Source organism: Acartia tonsa, chromosome 8 (genome assembly GCF_053477335.1).
Source record: "Acartia tonsa isolate MP-2025a chromosome 8, ASM5347733v1, whole genome shotgun sequence".
Classification (NCBI taxonomy): domain Eukaryota; kingdom Metazoa; phylum Arthropoda; class Copepoda; order Calanoida; family Acartiidae; genus Acartia; species Acartia tonsa.
Genome location: NC_137267.1, coordinates 51,759,845 through 51,779,206, shown reverse-complemented (window position 1 = coordinate 51,779,206; position 19,362 = coordinate 51,759,845). Strand labels below are relative to the sequence as shown.

General features: G+C 31.5%; 1 protein-coding gene across 1 annotated transcript in view; it reads left to right on the top strand.

Moving 5' to 3' along the window:
* The window catches only part of LOC145327253 (MFS-type transporter SLC18B1-like), a 35,293-nt gene that overhangs the window by 1,596 nt on the left and 14,335 nt on the right, over positions 1-19,362 (top strand). The window contains exons 2-10 of the mRNA XM_080170840.1: positions 1,645-1,690; positions 1,890-1,939; positions 2,354-2,427; positions 3,545-3,654; positions 5,141-5,181; positions 7,241-7,286; positions 9,878-9,914; positions 10,983-11,084; positions 11,912-12,035. Of these exons, the coding sequence (XP_080026966.1) occupies positions 1,645-1,690; positions 1,890-1,939; positions 2,354-2,427; positions 3,545-3,654; positions 5,141-5,181; positions 7,241-7,286; positions 9,878-9,914; positions 10,983-11,084; positions 11,912-12,035 (630 nt within the window). The remainder of the gene's footprint in view (positions 1-1,644; positions 1,691-1,889; positions 1,940-2,353; positions 2,428-3,544; positions 3,655-5,140; positions 5,182-7,240; positions 7,287-9,877; positions 9,915-10,982; positions 11,085-11,911; positions 12,036-19,362) is intronic.

Here is a 19,362-nt window from a genome sequence, read left to right as displayed (position 1 = left end):
CTTACGCTTTAAAAATTTTCCGGAAATTACTCAAAAATACATCTACTATGCATATATTTATTTTTATACAGGGAGGAAGAGGACATTGGGCTGCTATTTTGTACTAGTCCCCAAAATTTTCCTATATGTTAGCTTTGGGGACTTTAATTGAATTTTGATTGTTTGTTTCATTAACATGAATGTCCAAACGTCTAAACCACTAATTGGGATCTACAGAAGGGGTAATTTTGTGTATCATCATTAGGGCTATACATCAATTTATCGTGCTTAATCTTATCCCTTTAGATCCATGTTTTTACGCATATGATCTGATGAGCACGTTTAGTTTTTATAACGTGTAACCTAACTCTTATAAATTCTGCCTAACGACAACAAGGATGACAACCTCCATCAAAGCGTAGACCGTTAAAGGATTTCTTATCTATAATAAAAAGTAGAACGATGTCTGTCTGTCTGTTTGTTTGTTTGTCTGTTTGTTTGAAGCTAACCGCTGAACCGATCGGGTTCTCCTTTCCAGGGTAGCTTCTCATAGGTCCTGGGAAGATTTATAACTATTTTGGGGGAGGGAACCACCACCCTCACAAGAGAAAAAAATAACCCCCCCCCAAAAAAAAATTAATTTAATTTTTTATAATTAAATAAAAATAAGTAAGCCCCCCCCCCCCTCCTCAAAAAAATGGTCATCAACTCTCCCCGCCTCAAGTGCCCCTAGAGGCCTCTAGGGAGCGTAGCCGCTAGTTACTTTAAAAAGTAAGGTTTTTTTGTATGTAGCTAAAAATTTCGATAACTACCAAACCAAATGATTTCCCCGGAAGCTTCTTATAGTTCCCTGGATGGTTTTAGGCTTTTATATTTTACTAGCGGCTTCGCCCCTAGCCTCTAGGGGCTTTGCCCCAAGAGGTTTGATCAAACCAATTTTTCGTATTTTAGATGTCCCGCCCCCAAGAAAATAGTTATAAACCTTTCCCGGGACCTATGAGAAGCTACCCTGTAAAGGAGAACCAGATCGGTTCAGCGGCTAGTTGCTTGATCTAATACGACCCCAAATGTTGAAAATCTTCGCTGTTAATAAATGATAATCGATTAAGATTTATTCATCTTTAAAAGACACATTTATGGAAACTAACCAGACAATTTGTTTCATATACTCGTTTTAAAACATTGAAATAGTACAATTTTTTTTAATATTTGAATTTCAATAAGGCTTATGATGCAACCATATGAACTAATTTTAATGTACTATCCTAGATGGCTACTTAATTCAATCTTTTATTAAACCCAAAGCTACTTTATCAAATTAACATCTTTTAGGCCAAATAAATAATTCAAAAGTTGAGGATTTCCTTCTAAATCTAAACTTTTTTTATTGACATTTTTAAATGCTTATATATTAATGTTACATTTCTTTTAGTGAAATTAGTAAAATTTTATTAATGTATATAGATCGTATGTACGTAGATATTGTAATAGGGAAAATTATTGCTAACATGGGCATCTTGTATTGCTGAGTTCGTTCATCCAGTAAGAGGGGATGGTTTGTAATCGTTTTTAGCCAGCTACGAGTTTTACTTTATTAAGAGTACAAGAGTACATAAAAATCTTGCGTAAGATTCAAGTTTTAATAAAACCATTATTCTATTTTAGGCGTTAGACAGAGGAGTTAGTGTTTCACAATCTGGAATTGTTATAGGTAAATATTTTGTTTTTATAGTCAGGGAGGGAGGGGACATTGGACTGTAAATTACCTTGGTACCCAATTGTTATGAAAACACTATTGACAATTTGTTGGGTTAAAATCTTTGACTACATTTATTAAATCTTGCCTCGTAAGCCGCTTGCAAAAAATGATAAAATACCATAGATTAGAAAGTATACATTAATATTTTCAGGTTCTGCCTACCTGGCAACCTTTCTATTTACACCATTTTGTGGAGCTTTGGTAAGTTTAATTTTTTATTCTTTCTTAATAAGTCTCGCTTATTATTTTTAAAAAATTGCAAATAAAAGGTGCGGTAGTTTTTTCTTTCAATATGACTAACCCCTTTTGCTACCCACTACCCAATATAGCCTAACTTAAACTGACCTAAAGTGATAAACAAATTAAAAAGACTTCCTTCTTTCAATTTGTTTATAAACAAGGAGGAGGAGAGGGAGGAAGGGGGAAGCAGTAATTAATAAGGCATTTTTTATGGATAACCTTACAATATTTTTTTTTTATAAAATTGAGGTACTTTAAGTTTAATTTTTACTTATTGATAAAAAAAAATTTTAATTAAAATTATCTACATTTAACTGTCCCTTGATAAAATTATTGATATTAGCTCGTCATAATTATCATGTATATTTGATTTAGATAGGAAAATTTGGCATAAGACGACTGTTTTTGGCTGGGGTATTTATTACAGGAGTTGGCAACATTCTTTTTGGGTAAGCAGTTTTTTTTACAGAGCAGCTACTCTATAACTAAGGACCCGCGACCGTGGCTCAACACGTAGCGCATCTGCTCGTCGTCAGGAAGGAGATAGGTTCGAATCTCGGTCCGACACCGCGTCATAACTAATGACGTTAAAAATGGTTCCTACTGCTGCTATGTCAGGTGCGCGACGTAAATAGTAACAGTAGGTAGAATGCCTTGGCCCCAAACAGGCGCAACTCACTACCATGTACAGTTAGGACTTCTCATACAAAGGTCGTGCAATCAAAGGGTTGGTTGTCTGATGGGCCAATGGATGCTTTACACCGCAATCATAGGGCTTAGGGCTGGCAACCCTATCCCATATCCATAAAAAAGCCACATTGTTACAGAAACACTGACAGATTGTCAGCGGCCTATGCTCCCTCTGTTGAGTGAAAAGGGCTTGTTACTTTTTACTAAGACATTTAGTCCATTTGTGAGTGGTTGACATTTATATTTGTGTTACATGTTGGTATCCCTAAATAAAACTAACAGAATCTCTGTACCAAAGAATCACGCTAACCGCTTAACCGATATGGTTATCCTTTACAGTGCAGCTTTTATAAGGTCATGGAAAGGGTTTATAGCTATTTTTTAAGATAGTACCCCCGCTATTTAAAAGATATAATATTCCCTTCTAACCCTGTATTATAATAATTGGTAACAAATATAAAGTTTCTAGGCTTTCTAACTCATCATGTAAAGTATGAAACCGGTAGGACAATGCATCATGCTTAAATCAACGATATTTACTGTGCCTTTTGGACGGACGCACGGACTGACGTCAATTATGGAAAAGCTTATATATATATAAGTATAGTTTTTAAGGAGCGAAAAAACATCAGTTAAAAAAGGACATGCGAATTTTCTGGCATTTATTATAGTGTTACTATGATTTCTAAATTGATCATAACTCCTACATAAATCATATTCATTATGTAAAGTTTGAAATTAATAAGACAATTCTAACCAACCAACAATTATGAGCTTTTACTAATGACTTACAGCAAGACTAATCTAATTGTAGATAAATTTTGATTTTACAAGGAAAAAAATATGCATGGATAATCCTTAATTCGTTTATTTTAGGTTTTTGACATACATTCGCAATGGAACTTTATACTTTGGATTAAGCCTGGTGATACGAGTTTTTACAGCTTTGGGCGAATCTATTGTAGCTCCTACAGCTTATCCATTAGGTAAATTTTTAAATGATTTTATTTTTGGCGGTATCCCGAAAAAAATAGATATAATATTACTCGGATGCTGCACTAGATTTTCATGCTCTCTTGATAAAATGATGCTAAAACATCCAGCCCTTTTTCCTATCCCCTCCCGCCCTATTGGATGAGCGAGTTGACAAATAAATGAGGTCCATATTAACAAGCTAAACTGACGTCAAATTTTCCCTTGTCAATATATCCATGTATTTCACATATCCATTCCCTGAAACGTTTAAATATTTAAAAGTAAGGTCCTAATATTTGTTTTTCTCTGGCTAATATTTGTTGATAGCTTTTCGTCAAAACGTTTTTACGTCTTGTTTTATCTAAAACGCAAAAACCCATGAACATTTTGTACCCTGGGAAAATTAATGTTCTGTTCAAATATTAATGTCTAAATATATATTCGTCAGGGACATAGGATACTCAATTAGGAACTGCCATTTTTATTGCAATGCAAAAGTATATTTATAAGTATTTTTTCCTCGTTCTCGCCTTCTTTACCGTTAACAGTCTGGCCTCTAGCCGCACCTTTATCGGTCGTTCAACGCCCCCCCCCCCCCCTTATCTCAGCTCCCATTATAACTAGAGGGCTAAATGTTTTTTATGCATGTCCCCTGTTTGATAATGAATTTCTAACTATGAGTGGGTCACGCTTCCTTTTATTTAACGACTTAACGACCTTTGTTTTTAGGTTTTTTTTACTTAAAAACGTAAAACAGCTTAAATTTTCTTATTTTTTAAGCTAGAAATGCAATATTTTCATTGATGGAGATATCAAAAAAAATTCCAACTCTCAGTTATGTGTCATACCCATTTTTAAAAAGTCACTCAATTATAGCCCTCTATCTATCACTGACAGAGAATGAGATAGAAAAAACCGGATGGGGGGCATTGGAGGGAATTAAATGGTTAATTACGGTGCAAAGGTGGTAAAATTAATTTTTCTCTTTTATTTTGAATTTCAAGCTACTTTGCTTACTTATGCCATATCAATGTTGTCAGAGTCAAAATTTCCTAGGCTAACCTTCAAGTTATGGTTTCCTAAGTCTATACCCTCACTCTTAAACTATTCTTAAGACATTTTTATATGTTTTGGCTCCTGATTTACATGCATTACATGCATTATTAACATACTAGCGGCTTCGCCCCTAGCCTCTAGGGGCTTTGCCCCAAGAGGTGATAAAAAAATTAAGGCGAAATTCGTTAAAGGACCAAGGAAATCTTAAGAAAAAAGAAATCTTTGGGGGGTTGGGGGTGTCCCAACCCCCAAGAAAAGAGCTTAAAACCATCACAGGACCAGTAGGTATAATCCCTGAAAAGTAAAGCCCAATCGGTTCAGCGGTTACTGAGATCTTAAACTTCAGACGGACAGACAGGCGGACAGACTGACAGACAGACATCGTTCTACTTTGTATTATAGATTAATCCTTATATCCCTGTTAACAAAACACTAATCTAGGTTCTAATCAAGTCTCCGAGGCAAACAAAGGAAAGGCAACAGTAAGTTATTTACATTTATTCTTAATAAAATATCAGGACAGGTATGTTAGGACAGTTTGGCAAGTTTTTGACAAATGGTGCTTTTGATTTCATTGCGTTCTACCCACTTTAGAAATCTGTTTTAAAAGCAACAATAGTATTAGGAAGTTGATTTTAGCATGAGATGAAAATGAATTATATTAATAAGATTTTTTTATTATAGAAGTTTTACCCTTTCAACCAATAAAATTTTATATGTAAATTGATTTTTTAAAGTATTTTGATGGTACTGCAGCAGAATTTCGCATGTATTGGTTATACTTAGCTCAATGATGTAGAAAAAACCGAAATTAGAGCGTGTTCTTATTCGTTGGCTAAACAACTTTGGGGGCTTTAATTAAGTTTAATTGGTTGGTTAATTATGCTGATTGTCCAAACGTTTGAACTACTAATCATAATCTACAGAAGGGTAACTTTATGCATCAACATTTGGATGTACTTGAATTCATCGGCCATTGTTTTATCCCTTTATATCTCTGTCCAAATCATTGCTTACTTTTGAAATAATACCTAGTAGACTTAGCCTTTTAAACCCAAGTTTTAAAGTTTTTTTTTGTAGAGTAAATTTACTTATTGAATAACATTGGCAACTATTCGCGCTACTTTTAATTGTTAATTCTCAAATGCAATTTACATTTATGCACTTGTTGAGTAAATCAAAACACAAAAGTTAATGGCTGTCCTAAAATATTAGTTACTAAACAGTTACATCTTACGTAAGTAATTTATATTAATTTACTGATTCCTTCTTTATATTGTTTGTTCCCATTAGTATATGTTATATTCAGAGAGGATGGGGACATTGGGAAGTATAATACATAGTCCCCAAAGTTTAAATTTTACATTTACATTTTGGGGACCTTATTGAATTTTGATTATTGTTCATTAAGCACAGTTATGGAATCTCGACCACAAAGATTTTTTTATCCAATCTTGACAAGTGAGGTATTTTTGGAAAGAGGAATATACACAGAAAACGCCTATGTAAATTAGAAAATCCGCAGAAATCATATTTGCAAGTTATTTGCAAAAATCTGCAATGTTAATTTGCAAAACTAATTTCATGCCTATAATGACTTATTTAGAAAAAAAATCTTTTTATGAAATGTGTTTATCTATAAGTTTAGTACATACTTAAGGCAAAAAAATTTCTTTAGTGTTACTTTTTTCACCTTATATAAAAAAAGCAGTTTCTCACATTTTATGATAAAAAAAGGTATAGGAACAAAAACTATGTTTTTTCTTTATGTAAACACAATAATTGGCATAAAATCTATTATCCTAATTGTAAAAATCAGATATAGAATCCTTTTTAGAGTCAATATAGTGCAAAAAGTAACCAAGACATTTTTGCAAAGTATGAAAATCGAAAATTTTTTTTGCTTTTGATATACATATCAGATAAATGTATATAAAATTAGTGATCAAAAACTATAAAACATGTTAAAAGTTTTTTCAACACTGTCATTGATTAAATTGCACTTTTAGGTTTAAGAATTACTAAAGTAGTGCATAAAAACTCTTTTTATGTAGTAATTAAACAAAATAAATGTCAAAAAACCAACTACAAAATGGCCCACTGCATAATAAAAACGCCTAATTGTTGATTTGAATTTATTTTGTTTAATAACATAATAAAAAGAGTTTTTATGTGCAACTTTGGTAATGAGTAAACCTAAAAGTGCATTTTAATCAATGATAGGGTAGAAAAAAGTTATCCCCATATTTTCTCTTTTTTACTTTTATATGACAGCTGAACATCAGCTCTTAAACTCATTTTGTCCGTGTGTCTATTTCATGATTATTGTGCTTTGAAAGTTGTCATCTTTGTTTATTTTGAATTACATGAAGAAATATATTCAGTTAGCCTAATAAAATTTCCAGCATTCGAACCGCTTCTTATCCTCACGTGGCTATTAGCTAACTAACTGGAATTAATCTTAAATTTTTCAGTTTACTATCCGCTGAAAGCTGTCTATAACACGATGCGATAAATAACTATTAATTCGTTTTTATTTAGTCGATTGTAGAATCCTGTTTTGGTATTGGAACTGTTTTTGGACCAGGAAAATTTTATGTTAAAGATATCATTATTGCAATTTAAAATCACGAAACCTTACAGTCAAAATAATGATTATCTACTAAATGAACTGTTTGCCAGTTATGTGCCTAGCTTTCATTTTAAATTTTTAAAATCTAAGAATAGTAAGAAATAGTAGAAGTTTAGGTTGCACATTTAATTATTTTTTAGAATGTACTAAATCATTCAAAAGTATTAGACAAATTAAACCTCAAATTATATTAGGATAATAAAAAGCTATATACTGTAAAGAAGGTGTATCAACTTTTTTTTTTATGGCTAGCCGGTTCTTTTAGTAAGTAGTAGATGTAAAATTTTTCATAGAATTCAGATATGCAATCGGTTTTTTTGTAGACCTCTTATTTTTTAAGTAATTTAAGTTTTTTAAAAAAATAATTAAGTCGGTTTTAAGGTACTAAAACGCAACAAAATAAAAGAAGGAAGTGGCCAGTAAGAACAAAAATAGTAAGATCTTTAATTTGACACCTTACTTTTAAAATTCTGTTGAGTAATTATTGAAAAAATCTATTTTTTAACCTCGGTTTAATAAAAACTTTAGACCTAAATATTTTCTCAAACAGACATAAAAAACATGGGTTCATATATACCTTTAGAATCAGAAAAATATTACGAATCCATTGTAAGCAAAATTGAAAAAAAAGTAAAAAAATAAAAAAATATAGAAATGGCCAATTGTATTTTTTGTTCTGGCAACACTATCGTCTTCTAGCTATAAAAAAAAAGTTGATACAACTTCTTTCAAGATTTATAATGATCAAGAAATTATTAATTTGTAACAATCTAATGAACCCGTTAAATTTTAAACTTTGATAACATTTATTAAAAGAGAGTTATTTAAATTCTACTATTACCCTCTTCAAAACGGTCGAGATTCTTATATGGTTAAATTATGAAAAAACACCATAAAAATTAAATTGTAGAAGTATGTATATATCAGTGCTCGGCAGTGGCACGTCAGCCGCCCGTGAGCCTCAGGGAAATCAACATCTTACTAAACCCTGAACCACTTCATTATGCAATCTACATTTTCCTGGATATTTTGTCTAAGGTAGTCCATAAGTGTAAAGCTTTACAGTACATTGTTTTTATTTGTTAAAGCAACACGTATGATAAAAGAAAAAGATTCTTTTTAGAGTAAAATGCTTATATATCAATAATAAATATATTTTTGATTTTTTACTGATCAACTGAATTATGCAAATAAAAAAAAAGCATTGGCAAACCGTTTATTTTGCACTTTTCTCCTCTTTTACACTTATGGACTACCATAGACAAAATATCCAGGAAACTGTAGATTGCATAAAGCAGTGGTTCAGGGTTTACATTAAATTCAGCTAGAGTTCCAAACCTGACACAGTTATGCCAATCCTACTTTTCAATCTGTTTTTTAAAGCATCCATACTGGTTTAAATTTGAGGCGTAGTCGCGGCTGACGCGCGGCTGCAGGGCCCTGTTATATTATGTAGTTTCTTTTTATTTTTTACTAGCGGCTTCGCCCCTAGCATCTAGGGGTTTTGCCCCAAGAGGTGATAAAAAAAATATAAAAATTGGGGGGATTATGTTTTTGGAGCGGTTGGGGGTGCCCCCCTCCCTAAAATAGCCTAAAACCACATCAGGACCAGTAGTATATTCCCTGAAGAGTAGAATCCGATCGGCTCAGTGGTTACCGAGATCTTAAGGGACGGAAAGACGGACAGACAGACAGACGGACAGACAGACAGACAGACAGACAGACAGACAGACAGACAGACAGACAGACGGACAGACGGACAGACAGACAGACATCATTCTACTTTGTATTTTAAACTATCCTATTTTATTATTTTAGCCTAGTTAAATGTAGCTTCTCCTAACAGATATGTTGAGTGTTTACTTTAGATTATCAGCTTATCTTATCATTTCAGATTATCAGGGAATAAGGGATATGTTAATGCTTTTAAAATACGAAGCCCAATCTGTACCACTTTTGCACCACTTTTGATTCCTCTGACGTCATAAAATGAGAAAGATGAGAGGAGAAGTGGGAAAGGAAACCCCTAAAAAAGAGATGGAGAATATGACGTCAAAAGTGGTGCAGATTGGGATTCGTCCTTTTAAAATATACTTCTTAGATATTAGAAGATAACTTTTAGATTTATTTTTATGGATATATCCTATTAAGTATTCAGGTTTTTTTTGTCTGTAACTTAGAATTTTGATAACTACTGAAAATTTTATGGAAGCTTCTTATAGGTTACTGGCTGGTTTTGGGCTATTCAATTCTTATATCTAAGTTTTTTTTTTATATTTCCCACTTTCCTTACTCCTTCTAATGAATAGCTTCTAGCTAGATGCTAGGAGCGCAGCCACTAGTTAATAAAATAGTAAGTTTGTATTTGTTGTTTTTGGAGTGTATTTCTTGGGGGGTGAAAAAAGGGGAAGATATGGGCCATCCCTATTTAAATTTTAAGGAGGGGTTGTTGTTGACATCCCTATAAGAGAACCTAACTTTAAAATGAATTCCTACGTATTGTCATTATTTGTTGAATTTTTGTAAACATAAATTTGTATACCTAGTGCTTGGAGGATTTCTTTATAATCTGGGAGGATTCGGGTAAGATTTTTCTTCATTTTTTGTAACTTAATTGATGCTTAAACAAGTTCCTACCAGTAAGTTCAGAAATATCAGTTTAGATAAAAAAAAATATATTGTTTTCTTTAATAAGGATGACAACATCCAGAAAAGCTAAGCTCTGAATTTAAAAATACAAACTAACATGAACACTTGTAGGGTGTCATAAACTTAATAAGCAGAATATCAATTTTAAAGTATAAACAGAATTGTATATAAACTTGTTGCAAAATTACATAAATACAGGATCTTGTTTAAGGACATACTTACATTTTGGGACTTGATTATGGAGATGCTTCAATTGAAATATCTTATCTAAATGTTACAGAATAGTTATTTCTCGCATCGTATTATAAACGGCTTTCCTCGGATATAGAATGTACAATTATAAGATTAAAACTAGTTTTTTTTAGCCCTGTGGTGCCGAAGGCACCGGCTAAAAAAACTGGTTTAAATCTTATGATTGTACATTTTTATATTCGTAAAAAGCTGGATATAATACGATGCTAGACATAGTTTATTCGTATGGATGAGAACCGGTTCCTATCCACCGGATTCGAATGAATACGAGAAACCCACATCCTAAGTTTAAAATCGATATTATCATTCTAACATGCCTTATTTAATTTAAAAAGTTTACTTTTACGTACGAACGGACATACGACCGAATGTACAGCGGACGGGCTTTCGGTCGGTCGTACCAAACCCTTATTATAGAAAAGCTTTGCTGTTAAATATAAGAGAAAGATTTTAATTTTGAATTTTCTGAACGAGCTTAGAAATTGACATAGAATGGAAGATTTATACTTTTTAGCACAGAATTATCTTTTTTTTGGCAGATTTTCTTAGGTCTCTATTTGACCCGACATAATGCCCCCTTCATTTTCCTTACGTCAACCCACGCGGGGCCTTAACCTTGCCCAACCTAAAAGAACCACAATCATTGGATGTTTTTTCTCTAAATTGTAAATAATCGATGAAGGACGGGGTTTTCAGTTAGTTTTAGGGATTTAATCTAATTTGCTAAAAAATATTTATTTTCTTTTTTAGGTTTCCATTTTGGTTATCTGGGTTTACAGCCATGTTTACTTGTCTATTTACAGCATGCTTCCTGAAAGAAAAACCAAAAGGAGAAGTTGAAACTTTTACCAGGTAAAATGTTTTGATGTGTATGTGTCTGTGTGTGCGATTGTACCAAAGGATCTCACGAATCGCTGAACCGTCGTTTGGTCATTCAACCTAGCTAAATGAACCAACCAATCAAAATAAACTTAAATTACCAAAGTTGTTAAGCCAATATATATGAAAACGTTATTATAAATTTAGGAGATGCGTGTAATAAACTTAATGTCCTTTTTCTCCCTGGGTTGATTAGTAAATATTTTAACAGCGAAGTTACTCTATAATTCTGAATATCCGTCCGTCTGTCCGCAATTTATGAATTGGGGGAAACGTGATTTTCTCGGCTTCTATTCAAGATGGACAGCTGAAATATTTAGGGAAGATTCCTATGATATATGCCCATCAAATCTGTATATTGTTTTGTCCATCTGAATGTTATTTGGGGTGCTAGATCGATTCCTAGATTTTAGGTTTTCAAGATTTTCTCGATTCCAATTTAGGATTGATTGCTCAAATTATCAAGGAATGAATAAACCCATATTATACACATTTCCATCAAGTTTCATTAAGATTTGTCCATTAATTGCGGTGCTAGATCGATTTCTAGATTTCAAATTTTTCATGATTTTAAAGGTTTTGGTATTTCCCTATTTTATCAAGTAATGTTTATTTTATGACACTGCTCTAAAGTATTTTTTTCCCGATATCTATTCATAATTTTTGAGCTTCGCTACTTATGGGTGTTGTCATCCTTGTTGACTTGTAAAAAAGGTATACCTACGTTGATTTCTGCAAAAAAAAAAGGATAAATCTTATCATTTATGAGAAACATTCAAAAATGTTTGATGTTATTTAAGGGAAATCGGATGGTGGGATGTACTGAAATGCAAAGGAATCCTGGTTTATGCCATAGGAACAGCCCTTGGAGGATCCTGCCTGGCCTGGTGGCAAGCTTCACTGGAACCTTACCTCTATGAAAATGTAAGTTTTTTTTCTTTAAAATTTTATAGTTTTTTCATTGTATTTTATAAGATATTTGTGCTTTTCCTCAAAGTGCCTTTCGAGCACTTAAAACCTCTCACTTTTTAGATAAATTGAAATGTCTCAAGGCTGCGTGTGAACCTCACCCTGCGGGGCTCACTATTTCCCAATAAAACTGCACCTATTCTGACCTAAAACAATGAAACAAAAGAAGTAAAAACTCTGCACAATATTTTCAATTAATTTAAAACTAGGGTGCTGCTTAAATTTCTGAAATAGTCTTAAATAGATGTTTTCAATAGTGGGTGTAAAGCGGGTATAAAGTAATACTTATATCCTCCTATTATATAAAGTAGTAAGCGTTTTTTGTCTGTCCTGAAGGATCTCGCTAACCGCTGAATCGATATTGTTCTCCTTTACAATGAAGCTTCTTATAGGTCCTGGGAAGGTTTTAAACTATTTTTGGAGAGGGTGTCTTCACCCCCCTCCCCCTCAAAAAAACCCTAAATTTAAAATGAGATAAGGTCGAGCGTTCAGTGCCCCTAGAGGCTTCTAGGGGGCGTAGCCGTTAGTGATTTTACATTATAATAGCAATTACAATATCTTATTTCTGTAGTGCTTTTTGTACTTGAAAGTTAGATTTCTATAATTGATAAATAAATAATACCAGAGTCTGAGCTCCAAGAGATACAATGTTAGTTCCGTAGTTAATGAGATCTTAAGCTGCAGACAAAAATCCTTACTACTTTTTAATAGGATATTAACAATAAGATATATAAGATGGAAAAAATTTTAATGTTAGAGGTAGATTTGAAATCTGCATCAAATTTCAAGGATTTTTTTTTATAAAATTCGTTTTTTTTTGTAAAATTCTTTATTTAAAAGTGCAAATACAATCTAAGTTAATTGTTTTTGACATCCGTGATAGGTGGATTGAAAACTACCTGCGCTCTAACTAGTTGAATTATGTACGACACTTAAGCTTCTCCAATCAGAGCGCAGATAATTTTCAATCCACCAATCACAGATGCCAAAATTAAATAACTTAAATTGTATTTGCGCTTTTAGATAAAGAATAATACAAAAAACGAATTTTAAAAAAATCCTTAAAATTTGAAGCAGATTTTAAATCTACCTCTAACATTAAAATTCTTTATTTACTAAGTATATTTGCGATTACTTTTATTTAATGAAATCTTCCAATTTTTAACATTTACAAAACAGCCTGCTTTATTGCATCAAGATCCATGACAGATCTATATAGGAAATAAATGTCTATATATGAGCTCAAGTCTTCTAAGGGATAAATGTTTTAAACTCATAGTGCTCCAAAAATCCAAAATAAACTCTCATTGCCCAGAACGATAAGACCCAATATTTTACTTTATTAAGTATAAATTCGTCTTTTTTATTTCATGTTGCTATTTACATAATGTTGAAGTATTTAATTACTATTCTTAAAACAGAAAATTTAAATTCATAATATAGTAAATTTAAGAAAACTTAGTTTTAAAACAAATTGATTCTAGCGCCACTTTTAATGTGTTCAGTTTTACAAACAAAAATTAAAAACATTTTAACCCTTTCGTGACGGTTATATAAAAAAAATATATATTGGAAAATAAATTCCTTAATTCAAATTTCATTTTTGAAAGAATGAAAAAAACATTATTATAAATACGTATCTGAAGATCAAATAAAGAAATCAAAAGAAAAATGGAAGAAAAAGCAAGTGTGAGAGAGAGGTTTTAAAAAAAAGAAAACACTAAGGCAGAATGTTATTACGTTCATAGTATCAAAGGCTTTTATTATAAAATAAATAACTGAAATCAGCCAGACAGAAATTCTAATGTAAGTAGTTGAACTTGAAGTAATCTTTATGTGCAAGTTAATATATTTATATTTATTTTCTAATATTTTCCCTGTGAATATACAGTGAACCCCCCGGCCCCCCCCCCCCCCAAAGAAAAACGGGCATAGAATTGTCAGGGAAATTTTAACAAAATCCATATTTCTAATTCTGAATAAAAGAATGCATACCTAGCGGATGCGTACCTAGCATCCAGGGGCTCTGTAATTAAAGGGGCAGAAACAGGCTAGAAAAAATAGCTTAAAACCATCTAAAAATGAAATAACCTAATGCCCCCATGGGACCTATTTGAAGCTTACCTAAAACTGAGAACCCAATTGCTTTAGTAGTTATTGAGATTTTAACCTTCAGACAAAAAAACTTTATATATTATTAGCGTTTGCCCCTTTATCATCTACGGACTAGAAAAAAAGCTTAAACCAATCCCAAGACTTAAATCTAAAAATTAAATAGCCTAAAACCATCACGGGACCGATGTTAAGTTCATATAAAATAGAGAACCCAATCAGTTAAGTAGTTTAGATATTAAGAATGAGACATTGAAATCAAATTGACAATGTATTTACAAATAAAAATATTTTTATTAGTTATTTATTGTTGTATGTTGTAAATCATACAAAACTTGAATAGAAGATAAGATAAGATAATAAAGTCTTCCCTGGAAATACTAAAAGCTATACTGACAGACCGACGGCATATAAAGTGGAAAAATACATTTTTAATTTATAATTTCCATATTTTTTTTATAAACTAGCGGCTTCGCCCCAAGAGGTTTAATCAAACCAATTTTTCGTATTTTTTTTTTTTTTGGGGGGGGGAGGGTAGTTGACCCCACTATTTTAATTTTAGTTTTAAAAAGAAAAAAAAATATTTTTTTTTTTTTGGGGGGTATTTTACATTTTTTGGGGAGTTGGGGGTGTCCCACCCCCCAAGAAAATAGATATAAACCTTCCCAGGACCTATGAGAAGCTACCCTGTAAAGGAGAACCCGATCGGTTCAGTGGTTAGCAAGATCCTTTGCTACAAACAGACAGACATAGTTCTACTTTGTATTATAGATAAACTAGCAGCGGCTATGCCCCTAGAGGCATCCAGGGACCCTTGGGTTAGGGGGGAGTCAAACCACCTCTTTCAAGTACAGTTTTTTAAAGAAAAAGTAAAAAAAAAATTTGAGAGGGGTTTATTATTTTCTAGGGGTGATTTCTCCTAGGGCGGTTGTTGTACTCTCCCCCAAAATAGTTATAAACCTTACCAGTTCCTATGAGAAGCTACAATGTAAAGGAGAACCATATCGTTTCAGTGGTCAGTGAGATCCCTTAGTACACACAGACACATGTAGAATGTATATCCTGTTACTTTATTATAAAGATTGTAAATTAGAAGGGATAGGTTTTTCCCATAAGCCTAATTCTTGCAAGGGGCCCTAACCCACCGAGGTTTACACTTGATGTGCCTTTACTCTTGATAGGATAAGGATAAGAATTTCTAAGAAATTTTAAAGCTTAACAAGGATAACATTATTTATAAGTCTTTAGTAAAGCTAAAAAATATGGAAAGGTTTACAATAGATTTATACAAAATCTTTGATAGTAGATGCATATCAAAGCTTTCCAACAGACGGACGGACAAAGTAAGTTATATACTGGATGTTCATCAGTATGGGGATGTTTTTTTTTAATTCCAGTCATTTATCTTTAATAACTGAAGAGAAATTCACAATTACTCCTTTACGGTTTCTTACTGACAGACAGACATTTCAATTAGAGTACAAAGAAACATATGTTAACATCCATAAACTTAGTGAACTTAATAAAAATCTAATAAGATAGACAATGTGGTTAAAACATTAGATTTCAATAGAAATATATACAGTAAACTTTAAACATACATCTCTAAAACCATAAAATCTAATTACTAAAACTTTAGCATAATGGCTGACTGACAAAGATAATTGAATATATGATGCTTTTTAGTCAGCGAAATCCTCACAGACAAATTTGCTTTCTATTTTTCTTTTAAAGTAAATCATAATTCTGATTGAGTACCAGACTGACATAAAAAGTTCATGTAAGATTTTCTGCTAAAATATGTTTTAGTAGAGAAGCTACTCTATAATTTGAAATGTCCCTCTGTTTTTTTCAAATAACTCGGACCCTAAGGCGGCCTAAGGCCGCTTTGTCACTAGTATCTTATATTTACTAAGTATATTTGCGATAACTTTTATTTAATAAATTTTTCCAATTTTTAACATTTACAAAACAGCCTGCATTATTGCTTCAAGATCCATGTCAGATCTATATAGGAAATAAATGTCTATATATGAGCTCAAGTCTTTCAAGGGATAAATGTTTAAAACTCATAGTGCTCCAATAATCCATAATAAACTCTCATTGCCCAGAACGATAAGGCCCAATATTTTACTTTATTAAGAATAAATTCATCTTTTTTATTTTAATAATAATAATAATAATGTTTATTTGGTGCTGCCAGGTACCCCCTAGCTTAGGAGATAGCACATACAATACTCTAAATTGCTGCTATCTAACGACAATTTAGAGTTTACATTATGATGTTTAGTCTCATACAAAATAAAATAATATATACTAAGAGATTAATTATTAACTAAATATAAATTGGTGGAAAAGAAGTAAAATTTTCAGGATATGCACCAGGAGCTACAGGAGTACTATCTTGACCAAAATGGGGATAGTGTATTTGATTCCTGAAGCCCCTTTGTAAAGAAGACGAAAAGAAAAAAAAGAATATAAAACAAATTAAATGTGAAAGGGAAAATTGAAACTTTAATTTAGTTAAATTGAGTTGTGAGGATGGTAAAAAAATTAAAAAAAAACACAAATAAACATTTATATTATGTTAGAGAAATCAGTAAATAATAAGAAAAATGAAAAAAAATATATGAAGGAATTTAGAGAAAAATAAAACAAAATTAATATGAAAGTAAAGAGAATAAAAAGGAAAAATAATAAGATAGATCATTGTTGTATATAATTTTAATACCATATTTCAAGTTTTAAAATATCATTGAAGATTTATAAGTAAAGTTTTTATAAAAAGAAAGGAGAAAGAAAAAAAACATAAAAAGGAAAAAAAAGCAATACTTCAAGCCTTTGTCATTGTATTATTTAATAAAAAAAACAGAAATTTCTCAATTCAAAATAATATTTTTTTATAGAATGCCACTTTGAGCTTTGCCCTATATTCAACCCTCCCCTCCCCGCCAAAAAACAACACTCCCCTCCCCGCCAAAAGACAACCCCCCCCCCCCTACTTAAAAAAATCACTAGGTTTTTTATGAAATCAATTTTCAAGATCTGTTTATGCACTCAGAACAGTTTTCTCTATTACAAATAAAATTAAGTTTTTCCAACAAAAAATCTTTGAGTTTCATGCAAAATTGTTTTCTTGACATAACTGTGCTAAAAGTATAAATAACCTCGTCATTATTATTATCATTTTCAGGATTAGGATTAGTATTAGGAATAATGATTTCATTCCATAACTTTGGTAGATCAGAGTAAGGGAATTTTTTAAATGTCTCAAGTCTAACAAATGGAACATTGTACTGTTGATTATTTCTAAGGACTCTTGGTGTTCTTGTGCTATTTCTAATCCATAAGTTATCAAAAGAACATGGAAGCCTATGATTAACGTAATCAAACATAAATTGTAATTTAGAATAGACAATTTGTTGAGTTACAGGAAGAATTTGGTGATTATTCTCAGTGCTTTTTTTTGCTGTTTTACAATTTTATCAAGAGTTGATGCTGCTGCACTTCCCCAAATTGGGGCACAATATGTAAGATGGCTATGGACAAGTGAATTGTATAGAGTTTGCAATGCTTTTCCACCAATAATATGTTTTGCAGCATTTATAGCAAATAATGAGCGTGAAATCTTTTTATTTATCATATCAATATGATATTTAAAGTTTAATTTAGGATCTAGATAAACACCTAGAAATTTAATTGCAGGAGTTTTACTCCTTGAGTTGACATATGTAAGTTTGTGTACCAAATTTGGATCATTTTGGTTATCATTATTGTGATCAAGATTAATACTAATGCTATCAAAATCAATTGTCGATTCATCTTTTGTAAATATCATAAATTTAGTTTTTGATGGATGTAGGCTTAACTCATTAGTTCTAAACCAATAAGTTATTATTTTTAATTCAATATTAAGAATACCAATAATATCATGAAGGTTTTTACCTGAAATTAAAAAACTGGTATCATCAGCAAAAAGTAATGTAAATAGAGTAGTACATTTAGCTAAGTCATTGATATAAATTAAAAATAGTAAGGGTCCTAAAATAGAACCTTGAGGTACACCTTTGTTAATATATTTCATATCAGACTTTTCATTGTTGATGTAAACAAATTGTTGTCTATTTGCTAAGTAATTTTTAAACCATGTCAATTCTGTACCATTGATTCCAAGCTTAGAAAGTTTGTCCAGCAAGATTCTATGAGAACATCAATCAAAAGCTTTTTGTAAATCACAAAAGACTCCAACTGTATACTTTTTATCATTACTATTCTTTACAATTTCATTTATTAGATGAAAAATGGGCTGTATGGTTGACTTTTTTTTCTGAAAGCCATATTGATGTTTGTAAATAAGGTTATTTTCATCAAGATATGCAGTAAGTTTATTTGCAACTATTTTTTCAAGAATTTTTGAGAAGATTGGCAAAAGACTTATTGGTCTATAATTAGACATGTTACTTAATAGATCCGATTCTTTTGTTTTAAGTTTGAAAATTGGCAAAACTTTGGCTATTTTGAGCTCATTTGGAATGTTGCCTGACTGTAAGGATAAATTTATAATGTGAGTGAGAGGAATAGCAATATTTTCAATGATTTTTTTCATAAGTTTATTAGAAACACCTAGCATGTCTTGGCTTGATTTAGACTCTAGACCATTTACAACTGTTACTATATCTTTAGGCTGAATATGAGTAAATGAAAATATGGAGTCAGATGCAGTGGTATAATAAGTGCTGTCTCTATCTGATGGATTTATTTTAGTTGTAATATCATCTGCAATGGTTGTAAAAAATTCATTAAATTTGTTAGAAATATCTTTCCCCTCCTTATAGCAAACCCCATCACTAAAAATTTCAGTTATGACTGAACTTTTGTCATTTTGCTTCCTTATTGCTTCCCTTAATATTGACCATGTTTTTCTCAAATCATTCCTATTTTCTTCAAAAGATTTTTGAAAATACAATTTTTTCCCTGTTTTAATTGCTTTGTTATAGCATTTTCTATATTCATTGTATTTAGAAATGTTTTCTTGAGTTGGTTCTCTAAGTTTAATGTCATATAACTCAAATTTTGTCTTTCTAGATTTAAGCAAAGCATTTGTCATATAAGGTTCAACTTTATGAATATTTTTATTTAGTTTAACTTTTTTAAATGGGAAATGTCTTGA